Raw genomic sequence first — 23,293 nt, forward strand, 5'->3', positions numbered from 1 at the left:
TTGTGATCTTCTCTGCTGATGCACTTGAGTGTCAGCCCAGATGTCAATCATTTTCCTCTCATTTGGATGAATTGGAACTCCCTCTTAAAATGCACTTGTGTTTGGCTCATGCACCCAATCCCAGAGACAGAGCTCTTGTTGGTTGATCGCGAGGGGGGAAAAAAGTGCTCCCCCACCAACACACACACACACACGCTTCGTTTTTCAGCATGAGTTCTTCATTGAACACACCCTTAAACCCAAAACTCCAATCCGCACCAGGTTACCGAGCATCCAGAGTCAGTTGACGAAATGCTCCTCTTTGATTTCATGTGTTGCGTTCAGGTGGTTGGCCAGCTCTTGCGTCACAGCATCCTTGCCGATCTGATCGTTCCTCCTTTTTTCCATGATCACGTCCTCCAGGCTCTGAAACTCCAGGACGTGACTCTTCTTTTCTGAAAAGATTAATTTTAACTTGTACGGCTGCTTTCCTATCCTTATCTCCCCTCCGATTTTAAACTCCCGTTTGCCAAAGCGGCACCAGGCAGCAAAGCATTCAGAGTTTCTCCAGTACAGCTCTCTGTCTCTCGAGCCAACATGGTCCAAGGCGTTGCGCACGATCACCTCCGGCGGGAGCGGACGGTATCTGTAGAGACCGTTCACTATCCTGCCTTTTTTGCCCTGGCTCACATCGGTGAGAAAGTTGTTCTTTATCTCAGCCCGGTGCAAATGAACCACCTGGAAGTCCCCGACGTAAACAGCCCAGTGAGGATACTGTCCAGTTGCCACAAACTCCAGCAGGTCTCCCGGTCTGCACTTGTTCAGGAGACTTTCCGCAGAGTGAGCGGCGGCTCCGCGGTTTGTCTCGTAGACGCACTCCTCTCGGTAGGAAATCGCACACTCCAGCTCGTCCTGGGGGTCGTAGGGCTTCTCGTCATAGGTCACCGCGCGGTGGTTGTCCGATGAAAAGCGGTCCATACGTTCGTCCTGCTGGTGGTGGTCGTCGTCGTCGTCGTCGTTGTTGGAGAAAATGTAAGAGACGCCGATCCGCGGTCCGTCGTCGTCCGGGTCGAACCCATTCGGGTCCGCCGTTGGCACCTCTGCGTAATTTAAATGAGTAAGTTTCTCCACCTGGTTCCCCATAAAGGTGACAGGCGGATGAAGGGGAGCGGGGATAAAGCTGAACACAGAAACAGGATCCACCTGTTCTTTACGCACTCACTTCACCTGGGAGGAGAGACAGAGAGGCGCGCGGTGTCTTAACTAAATCCAAAGTGGTGAAGACGGGTACCAGTAATCCATGTCCGGCTGTAGGTTAGTTATCCTCCAAATGAACACCGACCTGCACACAAATAATAAAGAAAGGAGCTTAAACAACGAGTTCAAAGCCTAGAAGCCAATCTACAAGTTCTACTAGGCTACTAAGCATACATTCCCAACAGGTGTGACCAGACACACCTGTTGGTTCACAGTTTCCACACACTACTCATCATGGAACCACTGCTGTTTTTACTTATAACTTCACATAGCACTGTACCTTACCACCTACTCTCCTGCTGTCATGTTAGTTTTTCTCATTGAAGGCTACTTTACTGTTACACCTGGTCATTTTCTCCTGATCAGTGCGCAGTCGGCCCCGAGAGCAGACGGACTCACCTGCGGTTCAGCTCCTGGTGTCAGATCGGTAAAGGGAGCCGGGTTTGAGACTGTGTTGGCGGACTGCTGCTTCCTGTGTGCTAGGATGTTGTGCGGGTAGCTCTGCTGCACAGCCTGTCTGAGTGTAGTATGAACCACAGTGTTTGTTGCAGCGAAACTCACCCAGGACCCAGTGACTGCTGGGAGGTGTTGTCATTTAAAGAAACAGTTCTCCTTTACACCTCATTTACATATTCAGTTGATTTAAAACTACCCCCAAAGTCAGATTATTATGAGATTATTTCAAGGAGTTTGTCAAAGTAAAATACTGTAATTAATTCAGGTTCAGTATACTATTGGATGAAAATAAAACAATTGTTTTTAGGGATAGGTTACATAATAAATAACTCACCTGTGTTTATTACAAGTGGACTTCAGTGTGTGTAGTACTGGCAGTCCAAAGGGGGGGAATAATCCTTAATGTTTATAAACATACAGCTAAATAGATAATGATGAACAGGTTATGTTGTTGGCAGTAATTTGATATAATGTATATCTGGATTATACGCGCAAACTTTGTAATTAACAAAAGCATTCTTCATGCATCTTTACTAAAGAGGTGAGTCCATAAATAAAGTTAATAAGGAAATTATAAAAACATCAAACTTCCATGAAATTAAATTCATTTTTATACAATAACAGTGTTCTATTGAATTTAAATTTGCATCATTCTAAACAACCAGCCATAGCTTTGTACAGTCAAATCCAGACTGATTATATAATGTCATATGGTTCCTTTTGTATATTAGCTCTGCAGCATTTTGCCTTTAAAGTTGTACACATCACTGATGCCAGCAGGGATATCGAAACAGTGATGCTAAGTATCTCCGAAATGCACTCTGCCTAAATTAAACTTCACGGAAGACCTGTTTTGTCCAGTAGACATTTTGACTTGTCACAGCAGGAAAAGCACAGGTGGCACTAATTAACATTAACAATGGCTCTGTTCTATACCAATGTCCCGGTAAGCCATGACAGAATGACAGGGAGTCAGCATGCACAATAGCAGGACCCTGAAGCTAAGGTTAATGTAAATCAACCATCAGTCATTGTATTATTTACTTCTGTGCTTTCAATACGGAGACTGTCAAAATGTTGGTGAAAATGCACATTCCAAGTTTGCAATTTATGAGGAGGAACACAGGAATCCCAACAAGGGATAATCATGCAGCTACAGTAGTAGTAACAGTAAGTACAGTAGTGTTAAGCAACGTTTTGTTTGTGCACTTTTCACACAACTTTCTTTAAAGTTCTGGTATGAATTGCAGTCTTTATAAACAATTAAAGTCAATTGTTCCATTCATTTCAGAGGGGAGATCATGTTTAGCTCCAAAATGCAGTGGGAGAAGAGCATGACACCTGACCAGAATTTTGGTGTACCAGTTTGATCTGGGACCTGCTGTTCTCCTCTCTCTCCATCCAGTTCTGGCGCTGCCCCGGTCGGGATTCTCGTGCCAGGAAGTGAGACTATGCTTACTTCTTGCCAAAAGGTAAAATCCTCCTTGGACAAGCCAAACACTGAGGCTCACAGTGTCTCACTCAGCCATTACACCTACTGCTTGGAGCGTTTGAACAGATGGATGTGTATTCCAGATCAAACATAACCAGAAGAAAGCAAACATCTCTGGGGAATTGACTGTATATTTTTTTTTTTCTTCTCTGTATATACTTTTTTTCTTCTCAGCACTGCATGTCTGTACAATATTATGATTGAATTTCTGAGGATATTTACAGCTCTGCCTCCCTCTAAAGAAACAGCTTAATGGCTCTGCCTGTGATATGGTGAATGCTCTGCTGATGCGTGTTTGAGTGCACTTCCTCCCCACAAATTGAACTGTTGTTGTGAAATTACCGGTGACTTCACATGTTGCGCAGTAAACAAGATTAGATTTGCAGAATGCTAATTCAAAATGAAGCAGAGTGGGAAACCGCATGAGTCCACATTCTAGATCATTTGTTGCCAGTTAATATCTTTATTGGCGAAATGCTCTTAGTGCTGCGTGACACACTCTTTGGAGGGGAAGAGTAATTAGAGATTTTTTTGAAAGTGCCTGATGCAAGGATATTAAAAGATTAGCTTCACCTAGTTTGATCACAACACAGGCTACGTTTGTTTCTCTTTGGAACAAAGACCATTCACAAGGAGCATGGCGTGCAGGAAGGGAGAGATTTCATCACGTAAGTGCAAAGTGCATTCCCGCAGATGTCCAAGAATGGTTTGTTTATGGCTCAGTCACAAATCTGTGTATGAGGAAATTAATTTAGTCTCAACAGTCTTATTATTAAAAGGAGAATCACAAGTTAAGATTCCAACAATTCCAATTACTTACCTAAAGAAACTCAAATGAGGACTTCCGGGATGTATGGATGCCAGTAGTGATCACAACTCAACTACTAATCCTCCCTAAATGTAAATATGAATACACCAAGAAATAGCATAAATCCTGTGTCCTCACGCAGACACTGCTCTCTTGTGGTTCTTTCAGATTACTGCATCATGCAAAGATATTGAGATCTACCCATACTCCCAATTAAAAATACAAGTTTGGGCATACATTTATGAAAGGTCTGTGGCTTTTATTTACATTCAACAAGACTGGAGTACGCAAAAAATGCTCCAGCGGAAATACAAACAAGTCATCACTTCTGAGGTACAAATCTCAGAACGAAAAGTACATTTTCCAAACGAGTACTGATGAAAACAACTGTCTCAAATTACTGCCAACAACATAACCCGTTGATCATTAACAAATAAATACCATGACAGGTTTATGATCACAAGGTTCTGTCAATACAAACTTTAAAAAAAGAAGAAAAAAAAGAACTATGTCCGGTTGTTGTTTCTCTTTTGGTGCTGGATCTTTCTTCTCAGCATTGCATCTTGAATCAGGTCGCACTGTTTCACATCTGTATTCCCACAGCCCACCACAGGACAGCTAGACAGAGAAAGACACAGACACTTTTAACATGTTCGAAAGGCGCTAAAGACACAACTAAAATATGCAAAAAACTAAATGTGAGCAAGCACAAGTTAAATCAAATCTTGCATTGACACCGACAGGCCAAACAAAGTGTCCTCCACCTAATCACAATCAGAAAAGTCTTCTTGAGCATTGCTGCTAGAATGTCCGTGGATAGCGTGCACAGTGACGTGAGTCAGGACCTAAGACAATAAGCAGGTGTTTTTAACGAAAACATAGGCTGGCACTGGAATTTCATCAGTGTTCCTTTAGGAGCTGCCACATTTAATTTCCTTCCAACATCAAAGCAGTGTAATAAAGAAAATGTAATTTGAGGCAGAGTGCTGGTCCCACGCCAGCTCGCCAATTGTTTACTGCTGCGAAACCTGACTCAACTTTCTAACAGTTCTCCGAGGGAAAGTGTCTTACCGGCATTTCTTTTTCTGGCTGTGTCTTGCTTTGATCAGGCCCAGTATGGCTGCTTCATCATAGTGGTGGTTACACTTCTCATTCTTCATTGGGTTCACCATTTCCACCTTGAATAGAAATTCACAGTGGTGTGTTATGAAATGAAACTCAGAGACAAAAAAATAAAACACAATTTAGCTGCTAAAACGTATCAAGGTGAATTTCTATGTTTTGGTGATTCTGAAACAAAATCAAATATGTTATCAAGAATTAGGTGGAGATGTAATAAGATGGGAACATTTCAAAATATGAAAAAAAAAAAAAAACATTCAATGGGAAGAGGTGAATTAGTAGAATAACACATCAGCAGGCTACCTGTGTGAGTGGGCAGGTGAAGTTGACTTGGCTCTGTGTAACTGCAATGTCTTCATCAAGCTCCTCCGTGTTCTCTGCTGACTCTTGGTTGGCTGAAAACACAACATACACACAGTGAGCTCCCAAATGTCCAGTCACAGTGATCAAGGCCAGCAGGCAAGGAAATGAACTTGGCTGAAATTAGGTTTATGCAATACAGAAACATGTCCCACTCAGGTGGTAATACATTCAGAGTTATGAGTGTTATTAAATGCTTTTTCAAAAATTACACATGAAGGATTTGTGGTTTGCCACATTTCACTACCATTCCTAAACTCTTACGTTGACACACAGCCAAATACATTCATTGTAGCACATCCTTAAGACATTACACCAACAGATTTTACCTACCTACATACACACAAAAACCTCACCCGCTAACACAGATATCTAACACAACCGCCCACACATGAGAACCTAAAACAGAGCACCTAAAAATATGGCATTGTCTCAGTGTGGCCGCATTTTTAAATAAAGGCTGCAATAAGGACAACAATTATAAAACAGATAATTACCTCTACAGGGTGACAGGGAAATATAATTATTCAGAAGTAAAGAAAGGGATTTGCGTTAAAAAATTAAAATACTTATCTTGAAGAAAAAAAAAAATATTCCAAGATTTCTCTCTCTCCTTGGCTGAGAAGCCGTCCCACAAACACAGCTATTATCATTGTCTATTATAAATCCTAAATACATTAAGCCGAGCAGTGCAAATTTAGATTATTTCTCCTATCTGCCTGGGCCTTACCTTGGTTGAAAGAGTTCTTGATGATGTCCTTGAAGGCCACCACTTTCTTGTGATTCTGCAGATCAGCATCAGAGAGCCCGTCTATTCTCTCTGTGAACCTCTCCTTCACTTTGGCCGACAGGCTGAACATAGCCTCTGGCTGCTGTGTGGTATTCTACAGAAATGGTAGTAGGTTAGACTATTTCCTTGACCTATACAATTAAAGTCAACTTCAATGTTTTCTCTGACATTCAATACTAACACCTTGACATTAAGACTTGCCACTCCAAAAAATCTGGGTGTGCACAGCGGAGCAGAAGCCACCATGATTGCTGACCTTTCAAAAAAATCAATCATCTTTATGTCCTTTTGTATAGCCCTTATCTCAGTAATGCATCCTGAGGCTGACCGGTTCAGTTCATTCCGGTATGAATGTGTAACTGTGTGACTGTAAGTCATCGTTGCAAATGAGAATTTGTTCTCAGAATCAATAAATAAAAAAATGTAGTTAGGGGGTTAGGGTGTTTTCCACTTATACGATTAAACCATGCCAGGTTGCTCTCACCTCTGTTGTGACTTGTTGCACAATATCAACAAAATAGTTAATCTCTCTGTCCAGTTTGGCACACTCCAGGATCATGGCCTCCATCTCTTTGATGCCAGGGTTCAACTCTACATCTGCAACACAACAGCATGCAGAAAGATGTATCATTTCCCTTACTTCATGTAATATTGGCAAATAACACACTAAAAAAATACTTCAGTCATATAAAACCCTTGCATTCAAATCCTGCATGTGTTATAAAACTGAAGCAATAGCAACAGACGTATAAAAAGGAAAGCAAGTGCCACGCAAGTATATTATATTAATGGATCATACTCATTGACTAACATGCAAGTAATACTTAAATGTAACGTTATGTGGTCAAGGTGGAGCTAATTTAACATATTTAAAGTAGCATAAAATGTAGCTAAATACCCAAGTAATTTAACGTAATAGTAGTAGCAAATAACTTAGCTCAAAATTATAGCTAACATTACCGCTAGGTAACTAGGTACCTAGGTAAATACGCTGGCAAAATTAATTTTCTATCATTAGCTGGTACCCTCATTCTCCGAATTCTGGGAATATCCCGGGTATTCACAAAGAATAAAACGAAGATTGAACCAAGACCAGCAAAGCAACTGAGGGTAAAATTCATAACGTTACTGAGAGTGATTGTAATCTTTACCCTGACCCTGAGTTTCCACCAGGTCCATAGCCACATCTGACACTATGTCCATTCCCGTCCTGATGTCTGTCTGACATGACCGCAGGCTCGACAGTGTTCCGTGAACAGCGCTAAGAGACATCCCGGTGGATGTGTTTTACCCTCTGGGGATACCACACTACAGACAACCCAAAAGTTAAGCTATTTTACGTTAGCCTAGCTTGCTAACGTGCCCTGCTGCTGATCTGGTACGCGTAACGTTAGCTAGCAAGCTAATTGAGGAGCTATCCTACGAGTGTGTGAAGTAGCAATTTCTTAATCTCTGCCAGTTTTTTTTACTAATGATATAAGGAAGATAAGAACCAAACGTGAAATACGTTAGTTAAGTTACAAGAAAACACCAAAATCACCCGCGAAACATTAACTGTTAAGCTAAGGTCCGACTTCCAGGTTTGATTGTTTTTTTCAAAATAAAAGCTTTGACCAAAACATCAAATGAAGAGAAACGACACAACATTATGATAAATCGTATTTATTACTGAATTTCATTTTGAAATGGCACAGAGCGATCATACATAAAGTCGGCATTAGATTCTTACAATTTTCTATCTATATACAATCTATCATTAGTGCATTAAACATTAATGGTCAATGATAACAATTCAACAGGCTTTTGGTATACATTCATGGTATACATTGGAACACTGGTGTAAATAATAAAATGAATGAAGGCTGAAATCCATTTAGCTGCTTCAGTTTCGGGGTCTTGGATTGTGCATGGTGGCTCACTGACACAATGTCAAGGATTACTGGAAAACATCAATGTTATTAGTAACACACCTATGCTTTTCCTAATATAACAAGTTAAAATGTCTTCAGTGAAAATAACCTATGGCAACAAAAGCATACTTTTCTGATGAAATGCTTCATCCAGATCTTCACAGTATTGTTCTGAACTCATCAAAAATGAAACTGGGCACATGGGCTTCTGCCACCTTAAGAATACAGAGAAAAAATGAATAATAAACACACTATCCCACAGTAAAACCAATAAAAATTTAAAAAAGAGACATAATGCTTAAAACATATCTATAGTCTCATTCAGGGCATGTTGTGTGTGATTAACCACTTCTTCCAGCTGAAAGGTATTATATCTTCCTGTATAACAATACAGTTAAAGCTAAACATGTCAGGATATAATCCTCAAAAATCAAAGCTATCCCCTGGTTAATGTAAATTATTACTTAATGTAACTAGCAGCCTTACTAGGCTACTTTCAAAGTTATCCTACCTTGCGTGACAGTTTTGTGTACTTGACATAGTCTTCCAGGAACATCAGAGCTCCCACCACATCAGAAGGCATGTCAGGGATCTTCTGACTATGATGGGGTCAAATGGAAACTCATACGTGAGTACATAAAGCCACAACAGGATACATTTCATCAAAGTATTCGGATTAAGCAAACTAAAACAGAAACATTACATTTATTTAAAACTAAATATTACACTTTTATTTCATACTAGTCAAGTCTGTTTTGTTACCTTGTGCACTGCTCCATGATAGAGCGGATGAACTGACCAATGAGAGCCAAGAACTGTTGTGTGTATCTTGAGTGAAACTGCTTGAGCAGGGTGAGCATGCCGAGCACTAGCGGAGGCCAGTCAACTGGATCTGTGGCTTTCCTGCAGGTCATTCCTGGGAAAACACAAGACAGTTGTGCAGTCATTTATATGTTGATGCATTGTTACATACCAACTCTAGCATACTGGCCATCACGTCATTTATCACTATTATAACAAGATTGGGAAGTGCCTACAATCCTTAAACATTCCTTGTCCAGGAAGTGACTTTCTTCATTTCCCAGTATAATGCTAAATGTGTGCAGTACAGTAAGTAGCCTACCCAGTTAAAACTACATCCAAATAGCAAGAGATAGAGCACCCATTAATGGGTGTTATACCATGTGGTAACAGTGATCTGACCTATTGCACTCACATTTGTACAATTTAATAACTCACCACCAACAATACGATAAACCTGTAATATAGTCAAATGAAAAAAGTAATTGCCTTGGTTTTTGTTGTACTGAAGTTTGGGCAGCTGAGCAATAATAAACAGAAAGTTGATGATGGGGAAGTAAGGCAGGCGCTTTGTGGTGATGTAGATCTGTGAGAAACATAAATGTGTAAAGAGTCAGAGCGTTTTGCAATGCATAACCACACAAAAAAGACCAAGAGAGTGCAGTCAATAAACTAGCTTCAGTTTGTGATAGTTTACGAAAATCAATTTGGTAACACTGATCACATGTGTGGAAAGCAACGGCCATTATCTCCAGACCTTGTTGAGTGGGTTGTGAATGCCGGCAGCCTCCAGGTAGGCAGTGATATCATACAAAAGAGTGTTGTCCTCCTTAGGGTAGGGTAGCGATGGATCTTGGTAGTGAGCTTCAATGTCTGCCAGCAGAGACCTGGCAAGGGCACAAAGAAAATAGACGTTTTGTAGATGAAGAAAAGAGTTTGAAGAAAAATTAAAAATGAGAGCAATAATCAGGTATCAAGTAGAAAATGTGCTTAAATTCTAATTAGGAAAAGTCACATCACATATTTTCTTCATCAGCAAGACTATTAACATCAAGTCATTAATATCGTACTAGTACTAGCGACAACCAAAAAACAGTGCAAAAAATTGTTATAATTAATTGGATACATACACATGTATCATGAGTCTAAATAAATCTAAACAACAGGTACTTCTATATGATACTGAAACAAAGCATTACTTTCCTCAAAACAATATGATAATAATTACACTATTACAGATATATCAGAGAGGTGGGGAGACTTGACTTACTTGTTGATGTTTTCCAGGGCAGCACCCAGGTGTTTGGAGTCAAACTTGCAGGAGTAGTTCAGCTCATTTGCAATCTGCTGTCTGAGAATCTGCATCTGACCAACCTACAACACACATTTATTTAACATTATTTTTTACAGTATCATGTCTTTATTGGCATTGGCAGATGAGATCTAGTGGCGGGATTGGAGTGGAGGTATTTATTAAAAGATGTGTTAAAGGCTTTTGCACTCATGTTTTATCTTTACAGAAGATTTATCAAAACAGCAATTTTTCAATAAGTATTTTCTATTCACAACATTAGAGAATATCATGGATCAGTACTTTCATGATGGCCTCCAGGTATGCACCCCACATCTTCTGCGTTTTGGCCACAGCATTCGCGTAAACTTTGCTGGCATTACCTGTTACACGAAAGAAAAATAAATAAGGAACAAAAAGATCCTGGTGGATTGTAGGATTTCCTAAATAAGTACTTACCCACAATACCCTGGACTGGGTTGACAGCCCCAAGCATGGCTTTGAAAACATCCACCACAGCTTTGTCCTTCAGGATGGTCCTCTGAATCAATATCAGGAAGTTCTGATGGGAGAAACAGGTTGCTAACAGTCTAACTATATGCAGGTATGCCTACTATGATACCATAAAAGCCCTTATAGACCTGAATTCCTTCATTTTTTTTTCACCAATTAGAGCCTTATGGTAGCTTTGTTTGAGACTTTTTAATATGCTAATTACCTGAAGTTCCTTGACAATCATGAAGCAGAGCAGACGGTCTAGTCCATTGAGGCCAAATGTTCCCAGGGTGTTCTGGATCTCAGAGAACAGCCTGTTGTTGGTAACCTCCTGGTGGCTCTTCAGGTCGTACCAGGTGTTTAACTGGTCGATGTAGCACGTTACCCTGTGGTAAGGACCAATGTTTGTCAGGGAGCTTATTGTCCCGCATTGCCAGACCCCAGACCCAGATCTCCACAGCGCTGTGGAGTAAGGTCTGGCTACACCACACATACATTCTGCAGATATGAGAGCAAATGACTCTGGGTTTTTTGCATTTCTTTAAACAAATCACAATAGTCCTGGCCGGCGCTAAGTTCCGGAAGCAGCGAGCGTGGCTCTGCAGAATATTCTTGGAAATACTAAATTTAGGGTAACTGTTCACACAATACAGTAACATATTGCTCCTACCAGTGTATCAGCATGTATATATTGTTCATAGCAAATCCCTGCCAATCATTCCCAAAACGTCACAGTTAAAGAGCATATGCCTTAAACATATTTCTTCCGAAATAACCAAGCAGGCCTGCCTTATTGAAAAAAACAAATTTTCTTCAAAACATGCCATTTTCAGTGTGTAGCTTTCTAGCTCGAAGTTTGTTGTTTTTTTCCGAAACAAAGAGCCACATACTTGGGATCAGTGATCCGGAGGATCTCTCTGCACAGACGACCGATGAAGGTGGCAGACTCATCCACAGAGGGAAACTTTGGGATGGGGATGTGGGTGGACTGGTGCACACTCTGCCAGTCCTGGATCTGATTGGAAGCAAGAAAAAGAAAACGATCAATCAACTCCCATTATTGACAAATAGACAAACAAGCAGCGTGTTTCTTGTTGATTACAGAGGGACAAGCTGATGTCGGTGCACCGTTCCGGGATGTGATCAGAAACTGTAAAAAGCACGTGACTGATTGAGCCTTACCTTGGCCCTGAGGAAGCTGTTGCATTCCTGTTCGACATTGTAGTTGATGATACGGGACACCTCCTCCTGCCAGATTTTAAGGCCGTAAATGCTGACGTAGTCCTGGATGTACTCAAACGACCTGTAGAACCCATCCATGGTGGCCGCCATCTCCTTCAACTTGGGCATCAGCTCACTAGGCTGAGAGAGAGAGAGACAGAGAGAGAGATGTTTAGTCTCATCTTTAAAGTTCTCACTGCTGTTATCCTTGATTCTCGCAAGGCAAAAGGACATGTACATCAGTTTGCTTTAAAAAAAAAAAATCATTACAATGAGCCAGTAAAAAGATGTTCTAAGTTGTATTCCAAGCAAAACCTGTAATTTTGAATTGCTTATTGTTTTTGTCTTGTGTCCTGGAGAAATTTCTCCACTTCTAGTCCACTTCAGTGATTTAATGTAACACAGTAACGCACTGTAAAATATAAAGATAAAAATATTGAGCGATCAACAGATCAAGTCTGACCTTAGCCTTGGGGTTGAAGATCAATCCCTTATGCAGAGCATAAGCCACCCTCTTCACCAGCTCCTTCCTGATGCCATCCTCCAGAAGCTGCTTAGGATCCACCTAAAGCGCCACAGTGTGTTGGTAAAGTAAAATCTACTACACTACACACTAACTCATTCTTCAACTGCACTGTGGCTGGTCACCATATTCCTGCCTGCGAGTTAAAACAAACAGAAATGTGTTTTAATATTCAATCATAATGTTAGGGTAGGAAACTTTACCTTAATGATCCCAACAAGAGTGGTCTTCATCATCAGGATCCCCTCGGTGAAAATGGAGATGTCGTGGGTGAGTTTAGCCACCTTTTAACACATGAAGAAGAAGGATGTTTAGGCACACAAATGACAGATAGAATCCAGTGTGCTTCAAATTAAATCATTCCAATGTCAAAGTATTAGGAGTATTAAGTTAAAGACAGAATATTCTGCATGAATTTGTATAAAGAGAGATGAATGCCAGCAGACATTGTACTTGGACTACATAAAAAGACATCTGCCAGGCTGTATTGTTTAAAGGTTAAAATTAAAATTCTAGTCAAAAATATATATTAATCATGTTGGGATTTCAAGACATTTGACAAAATTTAAAAATTCTCAATAACAGCAAATTCTAGTTTAGTAAGTCTCTGAGCCTTCTTTTTCAAATTTCTAATTGCATCAAAAGCTGTAAATGAGTTCAAAATGTTCAGAAATGCCAGCTAGTATGACGACCTCAAATAACTGCTCTCCATGTCATAGATTATCAAAGGATTATTTTCATCACTTCAATGACATTCTGAACAACACTCCAGGAGCTACATGCACGTTGTGAAGTGAACAGTTGTTTTACTTCATAGCGAGCCCCGAGCTGCGAGTAGTCCTTTAGCTTGTCCTTATCTAGCCGTGTGGGCACCTCCATGATGTCATGGATCTGAAGCTTGATGATCTTGGCCAGGGAGGTGAACATACTCTCTGGGATGATCTGCAGCACCTGCAAACAAGAATATAAATAATCTTTAATATCTAATACCTTTGAGATCTTTTTTGTCAAAACAGAAGAGTCGAGATTAATCTTTCAAAAGCAGATGGTCCACAATGCTGTAGATGAAAAATCTCGTGTTCAGCTAGTGGGAGCAAATCCTCTAACATAAAATAACATGGCATGTGGCTGATGAAACCAGAAGGTAAGAGCAGCTTTAGTCAACATCCACTAAGTGGCTGTTTTGGGGTAAATTTGCCAAACAGATGGTTGGAGAAACATTAATCATGACGGCAGGTGTTTACTGCGGCTACTGAACAATCATTTACAGCATGCAGGGCTCATGTGTAAAAGTTGTCAAACCATTATGGAAACCGTGTTCATTTGTGAGTGCCACAGGAAATGTCTGCTAAATAACTTTATAAGATCACAGGTGAAAACATGACTTTATAGGTCCTATGACTTGCTGCTTTTTGGATGCTTTTATATACAGTAGGCCTTAGTGGTCCTCAAATACTGTATCTGAAGTCTTAAGAATTACAGCCACTAGAGCCGGTCCCACATCGAGCTTTCCTAGGACGTGCAATTTCTGTGTCTGTTGTTAAATGTTAAATGCTAATGAAGAGGAGAAAAGCGGGGCAAGGGGGAAAGAAAGGGGAGGTAACCTTTCCCCTAATGACGACCTACAGGGAAGATTCCAGATTGGCCCATCTGAGCTTTCATTTTCTCAAAGATAGAGCAGGATACCCAGGACTCGGTTTCTAGCCACTGGGGGACCACAGGTAAGCTGGGGGAACTCAAATTAATGTTAAAAAACTCATAAAGTGACATTTGCATGCCATAGGACCTGTAATATACTGTACCTTTCTGACATAAGCCACCAACTCTCCAGAGTAGAACTGTGAAACACTCAGCAGGTCCGCACTGTTGGCCTGGTTGATTCGCAGCAGCGGAAGGTCCAATGCAGATGCCAGCTGTTCACACACAAACACAAAAGAATTCTTTAAGTTATGGGAATCATTTTTCAATTGTTAATGTTATCTTGTCTTTGTGTGAGCATGTGAGCCTAGTCCTCACCTTCAGAAATGTAGCTCTCAGTTTGGTGACCATGGATGGGTTGACTCTGATGCTTTCCTGCATCATCAATGTGAAGCTGCAAAATAAAACGTAAGCCAGAAAGAACCGGTGAGTTCTGCTGTGCAGACAAAAGCTAAACACAACTAAGCTAAATAAGTCAAAACAACTGCAGCACTGTGGTCTGGCAGAGTGTCTTCTTGTCTTTGGCTGACAATGTAATACAAACATATGTTATTATCTCCATGTTATTGAGGTGCTTCTAACTGAACATTATGTGAAATTACAGTGAAAATCAAAATATGCTAGAAAATGAGTATACATATATGTTTGCTTTACCATGTTCTTATGTACCAGTATTTTTTTGTATGGCTTTAATGTTTAACGGTAAGTTAGTACCTGTCAATTATCTGCCATGCGTACGACAGGTCTCCAACTATCTGCATAGTAATGAGGACTTCTTCTTTGATGTTGATGGTGCGGATCATTTGGTGCAGAAACTTCCTGGTGTCAGCCAAGAACTGGCAGACCTGTAGGTTAGACTCCAACTGGTGAAACTCCTGGACCTGGAGACCAAACAAAACAACACCACATTCACATACCTGTATCCAAGGAATACTCGCTTGGCAGTCTCATTCTCCATTGGTGTTCCTTCCATTTCTAGCTCCTGAGGATAATTTGGTGTTGGCTCAGAAGACTGTACCAATGAACTAGCTAACTGTGCAAACAGTTATTAATGACCGAAAATCCTGTGTTCTATTTCTTATTTTACAACAGACCGTGGTAGGACAGACAAGAGCAATGAGGGCATTACAACCCGCTGAGCCAACGAGACATTTCAATGTATTCTGACGAGTGTCTATATGGCAGTTATGGTTGTCTCTTTGTTCTCCTACCGTTTGCATTAAGTGTTATTGGATTTGCATTTTAGTTATGCATGACGCTAAGGCAATCAAACTAAATAGTACAACGTTATTCGTCTAATGTTATCAAATTATGAGGTCTAATGACTCCAATGATGATTTGGAAAATCAAATCTTAATGAACAGCCCTGTCAGTTTAATGAAATGTTTTCATCTTGCTCACCTCAACAAGAGCCTGTATGAGCTGAACTGTCTTCCTCCCAGCAGCTGTGGAGTCCTCATAGTTCAAAGACTCAATCTGCTTTGAGATTTCTCGGAACCAGGCCTGTAAGTTCTCTGTGTGGAGAAAGAAGGTCATCAAAGTAGTTTTCACAAGTGGTGGTTAAGGAAAATGGGTTTCTGCTACTCGAGCTACAGTCGTAACGACCGAAGTAAGTACGACTGATGTGAAATGTGAATTGAATCCGCCTCTCCCTGCATGTGTGCCCTAGATTCATTCTTCCACTACGTTTCTTCCCTGCCTAAAAATCTTTCTCTGAACAGCTTCAAGCTCAAACTCATTGAAGCATTTGCGTTCCACTGAAAGAATCCATTACATTCGGAGCATGACACAGTCAGCACCCCCGCGTTGCTGTGTGTGTAATCCTTTTGCCTTGTCCACGCTCGCAGTGTCACTCACCATTTTTCTCAACCCTGGTGAGAGGTTTGACGCCCGAGAAGACTTCGGCCAGCTCAGTCATTCTCTCTGATCCCTCCTTCTTAAAGCTCTCCCACTTGATCTGCTTCTCTGACAGCATCTGCTTGAACATCTGGAAGAGGGACAGCACAGACGCCAAGTCAATGCGGAGGGATTAGTCAGATGCGATGTGTAATGAGAACATTACATTTGTGTCTGCTCCAAATGACAGACTGGATAGCCATATGCTGTCTATGCTAAAAGACAACAGAGAGGACACACCTAATGAGAAACACAGTTGGCTTGATCATGGATATTTCTGACATTCATTTCACACTTTGACTCCAGCAAAAAAAAAAGAGAAGAGACCAATATTTTTGAAAGCAACTTAACAACCCAGAGTCCGTCCTCCTTTGTTTAACATCTCCCACAGTATTAATGAAGTGGCTCCTTGTTTTCTTTCATATGAAATTGATTTTTTTATAAAAGGAAATATTAATTATCTAGTATTGAAGAGACTCCCTCACCTCTTTGAGTGTGAACTCAAACTGAGCAGTGTCTAGCAGCAGCTGGAACAGGATCTTGGGGTTGTACTTGGAGTCGTTGAGAACTTGATCTTTGATTTGGCGCAGTCGCTTGTTGTTTGGATCGTAGGCTGTAAGAAAATAACAAAGAAAATTTGAGTTTCTTGTAAATGAAAGACCTAGTTTTATTAGGGGTGATCCTAAATAACTGAGCAATCGGCAATCCGATCTAAGGAGCATGTATGGACAGTTGAATGGTCGCAGTGGTGGAAAAATGTGATTAAAAAAAAGGATCCTTCCATTCAGGCTGTATCAGGATATATATATAGAGAGAGGCTATTTTGCAATACATGTATTAATAAGAGAATTCAGATAAGAACATGTGACTATACAATATATTTCTAAAAGTCTGTGTATCGCTCACTCTGTCTCTGTTTAAGTGCTATGTACAACCTACACCTACAGACGCCTTATCTATTTTTCTATGGATACAAAAAGCTTACACAGAGCCGACAAAAATAAGGGACCAGCTAAACTTAAAGAAAAAAACGTAATTTATTATTCTGAAGTCATTTAAAGCATTACAAGAGACGTTATGCATTCCACCTGTGTTCTAAAGGACAAATCTGCCCAGTATTCTCACCTGACTCTGCGGAGTGCAGCATCAGCCAGCGGATAGCAACATTGCAGTCCCTCAGACAGTTCAGGAGTTTGGGGATGTTGTCCAGGATGATCTCCTCCCTGAGGAAACCTTCTTTTAGCAGCTGCTGCACCTGAGGCCTCAGGCTCTCTGTTCTAGCTGCATATCGCGTGGCCTAAACATACAGTGAAGGTGGTGGTGTTGGTTGGGGGTTATACGGTTAAAATCATCTCGGATGATAACTAAATCATTCATTCACTCCTACAAGTGGCATTTAGGAAGCATGGCAATGTCTGCAGATGACCCACTAAACAAGGATCATTCAGTTGCCACCCCCTGCTATGGCTGCAGTTTTTCCTGACTATGACACTGCACATTTTTGTTAGTATCCGTACGTCAATTTGAGCTTGCGTACATTCACTATCTTTTACCAAACTTTTCAAGATAAGTTTACAAATGCTTTCTAACAGACTGATTGGATTAATAACCTTGTGTATCAATTGAGAATCTGTAATGTCGCCTTGGATGACTTGGGTGCAGTTATCAGTACCTGCATACATTAGGGTGCCACACTCAGAGACACATTGGCAAAGCTGAGGTCTGTGTGACAATAAAGCCAATACAATTGTTTGAATACCTGCTCTTTGATGTTAGCAGAGTCAAGGGTGTAGTTGAGTGCCGTCTTGGCAGCTTTGTATGGTTCCCAGGCCTCCACCAGGTTCACTGTAATCCCCATGTATATACTGATAACCTACAGACAGACACACACACAAAAACTGAGATGAAGCAAGATAGAACACTTAGCGAATGCCAAAACACATCAAAGTAAATGCCAAAACATCTACTGGCATTGGTGCTGATTAAGCCTACAGGACGACCAGTGAACAATCTCACCACGCAGCAAAGGGCTTACCCAGTTGTCAGGGAAGTACTTGTCCACTATCTCCCTCATCTTGGCCTGCTGGGTGTGCAGTATAGAGGGGCTGAAGTAGAGGCAGACATAAAGCATGGCTGCCTGGTTAGCCAGCGCTGTGCTACGATGCTCTGGTAGAGGGTACGCAGACACCTGATGGAGGGGAAGAGAAGTGAGATTTTTGTTAGGTCCCGCCCAGGACATTTGACACAAAATCTGTCATTTTGGTCTATCAAAGGTTCAAAAAGATGTTTGACTAAATGTTTCTTACTTGGTTGTATATGTCGTCCGAGCGCAGCCTCCCATGGACCATGCTGATAAAGGTGGCACTGATGGGAACTCTCTGGAAGTAGCTCTCTGGGTAGTTGGCTGGCCGTTTGGCTCCAGCGTGACTGGAGTAGCCCGTACTGCGCATTAGCTTGCAGATATCATCCAGGTTGGAGTCAGCTGATGAACGGGCAGCACTGAAAAAAATGTGAAACAATAAAATAATGGGAGACAATTTAAAGATTGAGTCAAGGAAGGACAAAAGTAGCATGTTATTTCTTAGTATCACTGGTAAAGCATCGTTTAATTATCAAATAATTTAGCCATAATAAATTGCTTCAGTTTATATTATCTGCACACCTTGCATTCCTGTTAATGTAACAGACAAGATAAGATTTTTCATGTCATTCAAATATGAAGATGTTAGAGTTAGGTTTCTATAGAAACTAATCTTTTGATGTGAAATAATGTCTGATACAATTCAGAATCAGTGAAGATAAAATAAGTGCATCCACATTTTTAATTATATCACATTTCAAGCATATTTACATAAAGGGATGCAACGCAACTGAGAAGGAGAGGGATGAAAAGAAATCAGTGTGTGTGTGTGTGAGTGGGTGAGTGAGTCACAAGCACACCTGTATCTATAGTAGGAAACAAGCATCCTCTCTCTGACCTCCCCTTCAATCTTTTGGTCAATAACCAGCAACATGACTCCGTAAAGGTAGAGAGCCTCGCACTGGGTGGGCGAAAAAACAGACACAATCAACCTCAGTGGTTTCTTCTGGGTTAGTTTTAATGTGTAATTGATGAAAATAAATGAATCCGCAAATCAGTGACACAGCCCGATTCATTCTGGTATGAACTCATCACAAACAGATGTTATGTTAGCTTGCTCCTGTAATGTTACAACATTAAAACTGAAATCCATTTCTGTTACTTACTAAAAGCTGTTTCCCATCCTCATTTAGAAGCACTGTCTCCAAAGTCTGCTGAATATAAACACCCTCATTTAGGTCATCCAAATATCTGAAGAGAGGAGAGAATAATAAAATATCAACTTCTAAAACAAATTAAAAAAGAGATGAAGAAAAGGGGTGTGTGGGTCAAGTTCAGGGACTGTGTTTTAGTTGTTTATTTCAATAGGACAGATAAAAATGTGTTATCCTTTTCTGAAGAACTTTTACTACATAAATTTACTGAACTTATTGTGAACTGAAAATAAACCCGAAATAGACCATTCCTGTCTTACCTGTTAAGATCCACTATATATTTGTGGACACTCTCAAATGCCAGATAGAACCTCGACAGAATCTCAATATTGTTCTCTCGAAACTCTTCATCTAGGTCTTGAAGCTCAGGCTTGGCTTCCAGCTTCCCTTCATAATACTCTGGACCCTGGCGAAGAAGCAATATCGTACAATATCAATCAATCTATACTTGTGTCCCAATAAAAAAGGTACACACCGCTTCTAATAAAGAGACAGGGTTGAAGAGCTGTTCCATAAGAAGGCATTTCATTTCAGAGCTAAACTGTTTGTCCTGAGCTCTAGGAAAAGCCTACATCAGCCCACTTTCTTCAAGTCTACAAAATAGACATGTAAATAGGTTTTAATGTAGCTTGTATGTTAAACAATGACCCAAGGGTGAGACTATAACTAATTGCCCAAAGCCAAGCAGGTCTTAGAACAGCTGCCCTGATGAACTCCATACCTTAAAGTAGCTGAAGTCACAAATAATGTCTCCGTATTTCTGCTGCTCGCTTTTGTCCTTGAGCCTGAAAACTGCAGGGATGAAGTCAGAGAGGCGCAAGAGCTCTGCAATGATGGCGTTTCCTCTGGAAACTATCCTGAGGATGGCCTGGCCACACAGGTTGTTCTCCGCCAGGAAGTCCACCATGACGGCTGGAGAAAAAAAAGAGGATGCTCAAAACTACCACCCTTGACCTCTTTGCTTATGACTGACTGCTTGAATACTCCAGCTGGGGGTAAAAAAACAAAGAAAACAACAGGTAGTTTGATGCAGTTTTTATTTTTGTAATCCTCGCCCCAATGAATGCCTGGCATCACCTAGACTGGTTCTGCTTAGTACTCCTCCTGACAGGGGCAAATACACACAGCATGCTCCCAAGTGGTTTAGGTAATAGCTTATTACATTAGTATTACATTAGTCTTACCTAGCAAATGTATAGTACTATTATCAAAGTACTTTATGGGAGAATGGTGGTTTTCTCACCGGAAATAAAGTGCGACAAGCATTAAGATTGCTCTACTGCACTGCAATGTTGACTAATTCTAACGTTATTCCTATTATGTCTGTGTTTGTAACATTTCAAAACTCATAGATATCGAAATTCCTATGTTTCTTGAAGACACATCCACACACATTGCAACCACTCATTGACTGATTGTTAAACATTGAATGGATGAATTTGAGGAGTGTGACGGTAGTTTATAGTATATATTATTATGTGCATGCTAACCTTAGCATATAGTCTGCTAGCTACTTCGATTACCGTTCGCCTTGATGCTGCAGACGGCAGCACATGAAAAGATGCAAACGAATGGTAGCAAACTAACTCGTTTACATCTTGCTAATGTAATTTACATAGCCCGACATTTTAAAAGTCCTAGGTTGTAGTAAAAAACGTACCTGCTTTGATCTTCTCTTCCCTGTTTACTTCCTCATGACCAACCATATGACTCCACTGGGTGTGTTTGATTCTTGTCCCTCAGCGCGCCGGAGAAGGGCGGTAACAAGCATGGCCCACTTTTTGACTTTCGCCACAAAAATTTGCTAGATTTTCGAAATCTGTGTTTTTATTTCCTTATTTTAAACGATCATTTCCCAACAAACCGTTTGATGCGACTCGCAGTGATACTACCTCCTAATGTTAATCAAATAGATACATATACATATATTAGTCTGAATCACTGTAAACTACATTCCACAAAGACAAAAAGGGGTCAGGTGCTGAGTTTAGTAGGTATGCGTTCCATTTGCACTCGGAACTCAGATTTTGTCTTAAAACTCAGTAAGGGGTGCATGTTTCTCTAGATGGCGACAGAGATCCACTATAGCTTCAGTTTATCCGTCTCACTTCTGCTCTTCTACACTGAGTCTGGGAGTGCAGATTTCTGGCTCCACGGGGATGCAGTGATTTGCAGGCATCGACTAGTGAGAATAAGCCTGAACTGAAATTAAACCAAGCTACTGTGTAAAACCACAGAAATAAATCCACAGCTAAGATATGTAACATCCCGAAGCCTTCAGCTTGACACAGTTTCTCGGAGGCCTCTGAAGGGACTTTGCAGTCACTTTAACAGCATCATTATTTAACACATCTATAAAATCAATTTGCCTGGAGAAATAATGGACCTTGCTTGGAAATACTGGAGTCTACCGCCCACTGTGTCTGCCACGGCTGAAAAAACTGACGACCAACATGTGGTCAACGTGGATGAATAGCCTAAGCCTTAGCTCTCATGTTTCCTTTAAATTCAGACTTTTATTGCCAATAAGTCTAACAGGCTGGCAGGCACTTCCTGTAAGCAGTGTGAGCCAGAGGTTATTAACAGTCATATGGAGAGAGCTGTTTGTTTGACCTGTCACCTATGTGTGTGGCAGAGCGAGTTTCATCTCAATCTTGAGCCAGTTAATGTCTCGGCGTACTGTGGCAGGTCTGACTGTCATCTTCAGTCAATGTTCATCTAGAAGGCAACACTATCTTTTCATCCACCACTGCTGCATTATTTTAATTGCATGTTATCTTTGATATGCAAATGATTCCCTGCTTCAGGGTATTATTATTTTCCTTTTACAGATTCTCTTCATATCACATTTACTTCAGTCATTAGTAAAGAGTGGTGATTAATAAGGAACTTGGAGACGGAGGGTGTGACATATATTTCAAGGTGAGCTGCCATTACTGTAATGTCCTCGCCAGGCCGCTGGAGCACCATTACTTCAATGCATTTTATAGAGGGGACAAGGGAGGAAGACAGACAGGTGTAATTTGGATTCATAGCTTGCCTCCTCGTTGACCCGGCTGTCCACAAACTACATACTGTGTCCCTGCCGCCGCTGGATTTATTACCCGTTTACCATCACACCAAGGTCACATTCTCAGCGGCACCTGGGTCATATGGCTTTTCTGGGAAGCCTCATGAAAGGTTTGCACTTAATGAGGTCTCTTACTGCACAACTTCTTTGAACCTTCTGGTGCCTTAAGGGATTTTCTCTTCTTGTTCTTGAAGAATCTCATTTGAGAATAGTAGAAAAACTAGATTGTTTGTGATGAATAAAATGCTATTCAGGCGAAGGTCACCATATAATACAGCAACAGTGCAATCGTATACCATGGGGAAGTATTCCAAACACATATATTCATTTGGCTGTTGACTGAACAGTGACCAAATGACCCTCTGCCCATTAAGAACACTGACAGATCTCAGTTCTCACTCCCTGAGTCGCCTGGCGGCCATTGACTGTTGGATCGGGTAATTGTCATTCGTCAGTGAAACGCTTCAGTTGGCTGACAAATGAAGATTGCCTTTTACCTGTGAGCTACTCTGTGTGCTAACAAACTCCCCAAATTAGGGGCTTTAGATAACATTTTTCATGAAAGACTGTCTCTGAGTTTTAATAACTGGAGGTTGTTATGAGTACTCAGCAGCCATAGGGGTTGATAATAAAGTCCTGTTTGTGCATGTATGTTGAAGATGATGTGAATGCACAAATACAAGGGCGTCCATGTTGTGTGAGTGTGTGCGTGCGCGGGGGTATAGGTGTATTAGCAAACGCACGCCTGTGTACATGTGTTCCCTTAGGCCCTGAGTGCCCTTTATTAGCAGCAAGTTGACTCTATTCAGCCTGGCTAGTGATTAAACCTT

The 23,293-nt window shown here is 40.9% G+C and overlaps 3 protein-coding genes and 1 long non-coding RNA gene across 7 annotated transcripts in view; 1 reads left to right on the forward strand and 3 right to left on the reverse strand.

Moving 5' to 3' along the window:
- The window catches only part of lratd2b (LRAT domain containing 2b), a 2,265-nt gene extending 451 nt beyond the window's left edge, over positions 1–1,814 (reverse strand). The window contains exons 1-2 of the mRNA XM_034874868.1: positions 1,636–1,814; positions 1–1,321 (exon numbers count right to left, since the gene is read on the reverse strand). The exon at positions 1–1,321 is cut by the window's left edge and continues 451 nt beyond it. Of these exons, the coding sequence (XP_034730759.1) occupies positions 280–1,122 (843 nt within the window). The 5' untranslated portion in view covers positions 1,123–1,321; positions 1,636–1,814 and the 3' untranslated portion in view covers positions 1–279. The remainder of the gene's footprint in view (positions 1,322–1,635) is intronic.
- Positions 1,815–4,230: 2,416 nt separating this feature from the next.
- nsmce2 (NSE2 (MMS21) homolog, SMC5-SMC6 complex SUMO ligase) lies at positions 4,231–7,835 on the reverse strand. Of its 2 annotated transcripts, none has more exons than XM_034874567.1 (6): positions 7,422–7,835; positions 6,749–6,861; positions 6,205–6,358; positions 5,418–5,509; positions 5,064–5,170; positions 4,231–4,610 (listed from the first exon to the last, which is right to left on the reverse strand). In XM_034874567.1, the coding sequence occupies exons 1-6, from the start codon at positions 7,534–7,536 to the stop codon at positions 4,499–4,501; spliced, it is 693 nt and encodes a 230-aa protein (XP_034730458.1). In that variant the 5' UTR covers positions 7,537–7,835; the 3' UTR covers positions 4,231–4,498. The 2 variants fall into 2 exon arrangements, with proteins under 2 accessions (XP_034730458.1, XP_034730457.1); XM_034874566.1 differs by having other exon boundaries at positions 7,416–7,834.
- Positions 7,836–7,910: 75 nt separating this feature from the next.
- washc5 (WASH complex subunit 5) lies at positions 7,911–21,228 on the reverse strand. Of its 3 annotated transcripts, none has more exons than XM_034874563.1 (29): positions 21,054–21,228; positions 20,115–20,382; positions 19,654–19,799; positions 19,346–19,430; positions 19,040–19,140; positions 18,406–18,598; positions 18,135–18,287; positions 17,859–17,972; positions 17,225–17,396; positions 16,585–16,712; positions 16,061–16,190; positions 15,605–15,717; positions 14,918–15,084; positions 14,522–14,597; positions 14,308–14,418; positions 13,316–13,456; positions 12,709–12,789; positions 12,446–12,547; positions 11,944–12,123; positions 11,652–11,776; positions 10,985–11,147; positions 10,726–10,828; positions 10,570–10,649; positions 10,246–10,349; positions 9,733–9,862; positions 9,465–9,561; positions 8,937–9,090; positions 8,686–8,773; positions 7,911–8,389 (listed from the first exon to the last, which is right to left on the reverse strand). In XM_034874563.1, exons 2-29 carry the CDS (start codon positions 20,298–20,300, stop codon positions 8,333–8,335), a joined length of 3,480 nt encoding a protein of 1,159 aa, XP_034730454.1. In that variant the 5' UTR covers positions 20,301–20,382; positions 21,054–21,228; the 3' UTR covers positions 7,911–8,332. The 3 variants fall into 3 exon arrangements, with proteins under 3 accessions (XP_034730454.1, XP_034730455.1, XP_034730456.1); XM_034874564.1 differs by lacking the exon at positions 21,054–21,228 and adding an exon at positions 20,917–20,935; XM_034874565.1 differs by lacking the exon at positions 21,054–21,228 and having other exon boundaries at positions 7,911–8,203; positions 8,304–8,389; positions 20,115–20,300.
- Positions 8,724–12,104, forward strand: LOC117946425. Its single transcript, XR_004657032.1, has 2 exons — positions 8,724–8,802; positions 11,866–12,104. It is a non-coding gene; the product is annotated as an uncharacterized LOC117946425 (long non-coding RNA).
- Positions 21,229–23,293: the final 2,065 nt, after the last annotated feature.

Source organism: Etheostoma cragini, chromosome 6 (genome assembly GCF_013103735.1).
Source record: "Etheostoma cragini isolate CJK2018 chromosome 6, CSU_Ecrag_1.0, whole genome shotgun sequence".
Classification (NCBI taxonomy): Eukaryota; Metazoa; Chordata; class Actinopteri; order Perciformes; family Percidae; genus Etheostoma; species Etheostoma cragini.

What these genes read in the sequence shown, in the direction of transcription:
- nsmce2 (XM_034874566.1), bottom strand. Translation starts at nt 7,536, where the DNA reads ATGTCTCTTAGCGCTGTTCACGGAACACTGTCGAGCCTGCGGTCATGT. An exon ending in TCACCTGCCCACTCACACAG is followed by an intron (nt 5,171 to 5,417) that starts GTAGCCTGCTGA and finishes TTTCTATTCAAG; the next exon opens with GTGGAAATGGTGAACCCAAT. An exon ending in AGCCAGAAAAAGAAATGCCG is followed by an intron (nt 4,611 to 5,063) that starts GTAAGACACTTT and finishes TTCTCTGTCTAG; the next exon opens with CTGTCCTGTGGTGGGCTGTG.
- washc5 (XM_034874563.1), bottom strand. Translation starts at nt 20,300, where the DNA reads ATGGTGGACTTCCTGGCGGAGAACAACCTGTGTGGCCAGGCCATCCTC. An exon ending in GTGACTTCAGCTACTTTAAG is followed by an intron (nt 19,800 to 20,114) that starts GTATGGAGTTCA and finishes CTTCTTCGCCAG; the next exon opens with GGTCCAGAGTATTATGAAGG. An exon ending in TGAGAGCTACATTTCTGAAG is followed by an intron (nt 14,419 to 14,521) that starts GTGAGGACTAGG and finishes GTGTGTGAACAG; the next exon opens with CTGGCATCTGCATTGGACCT.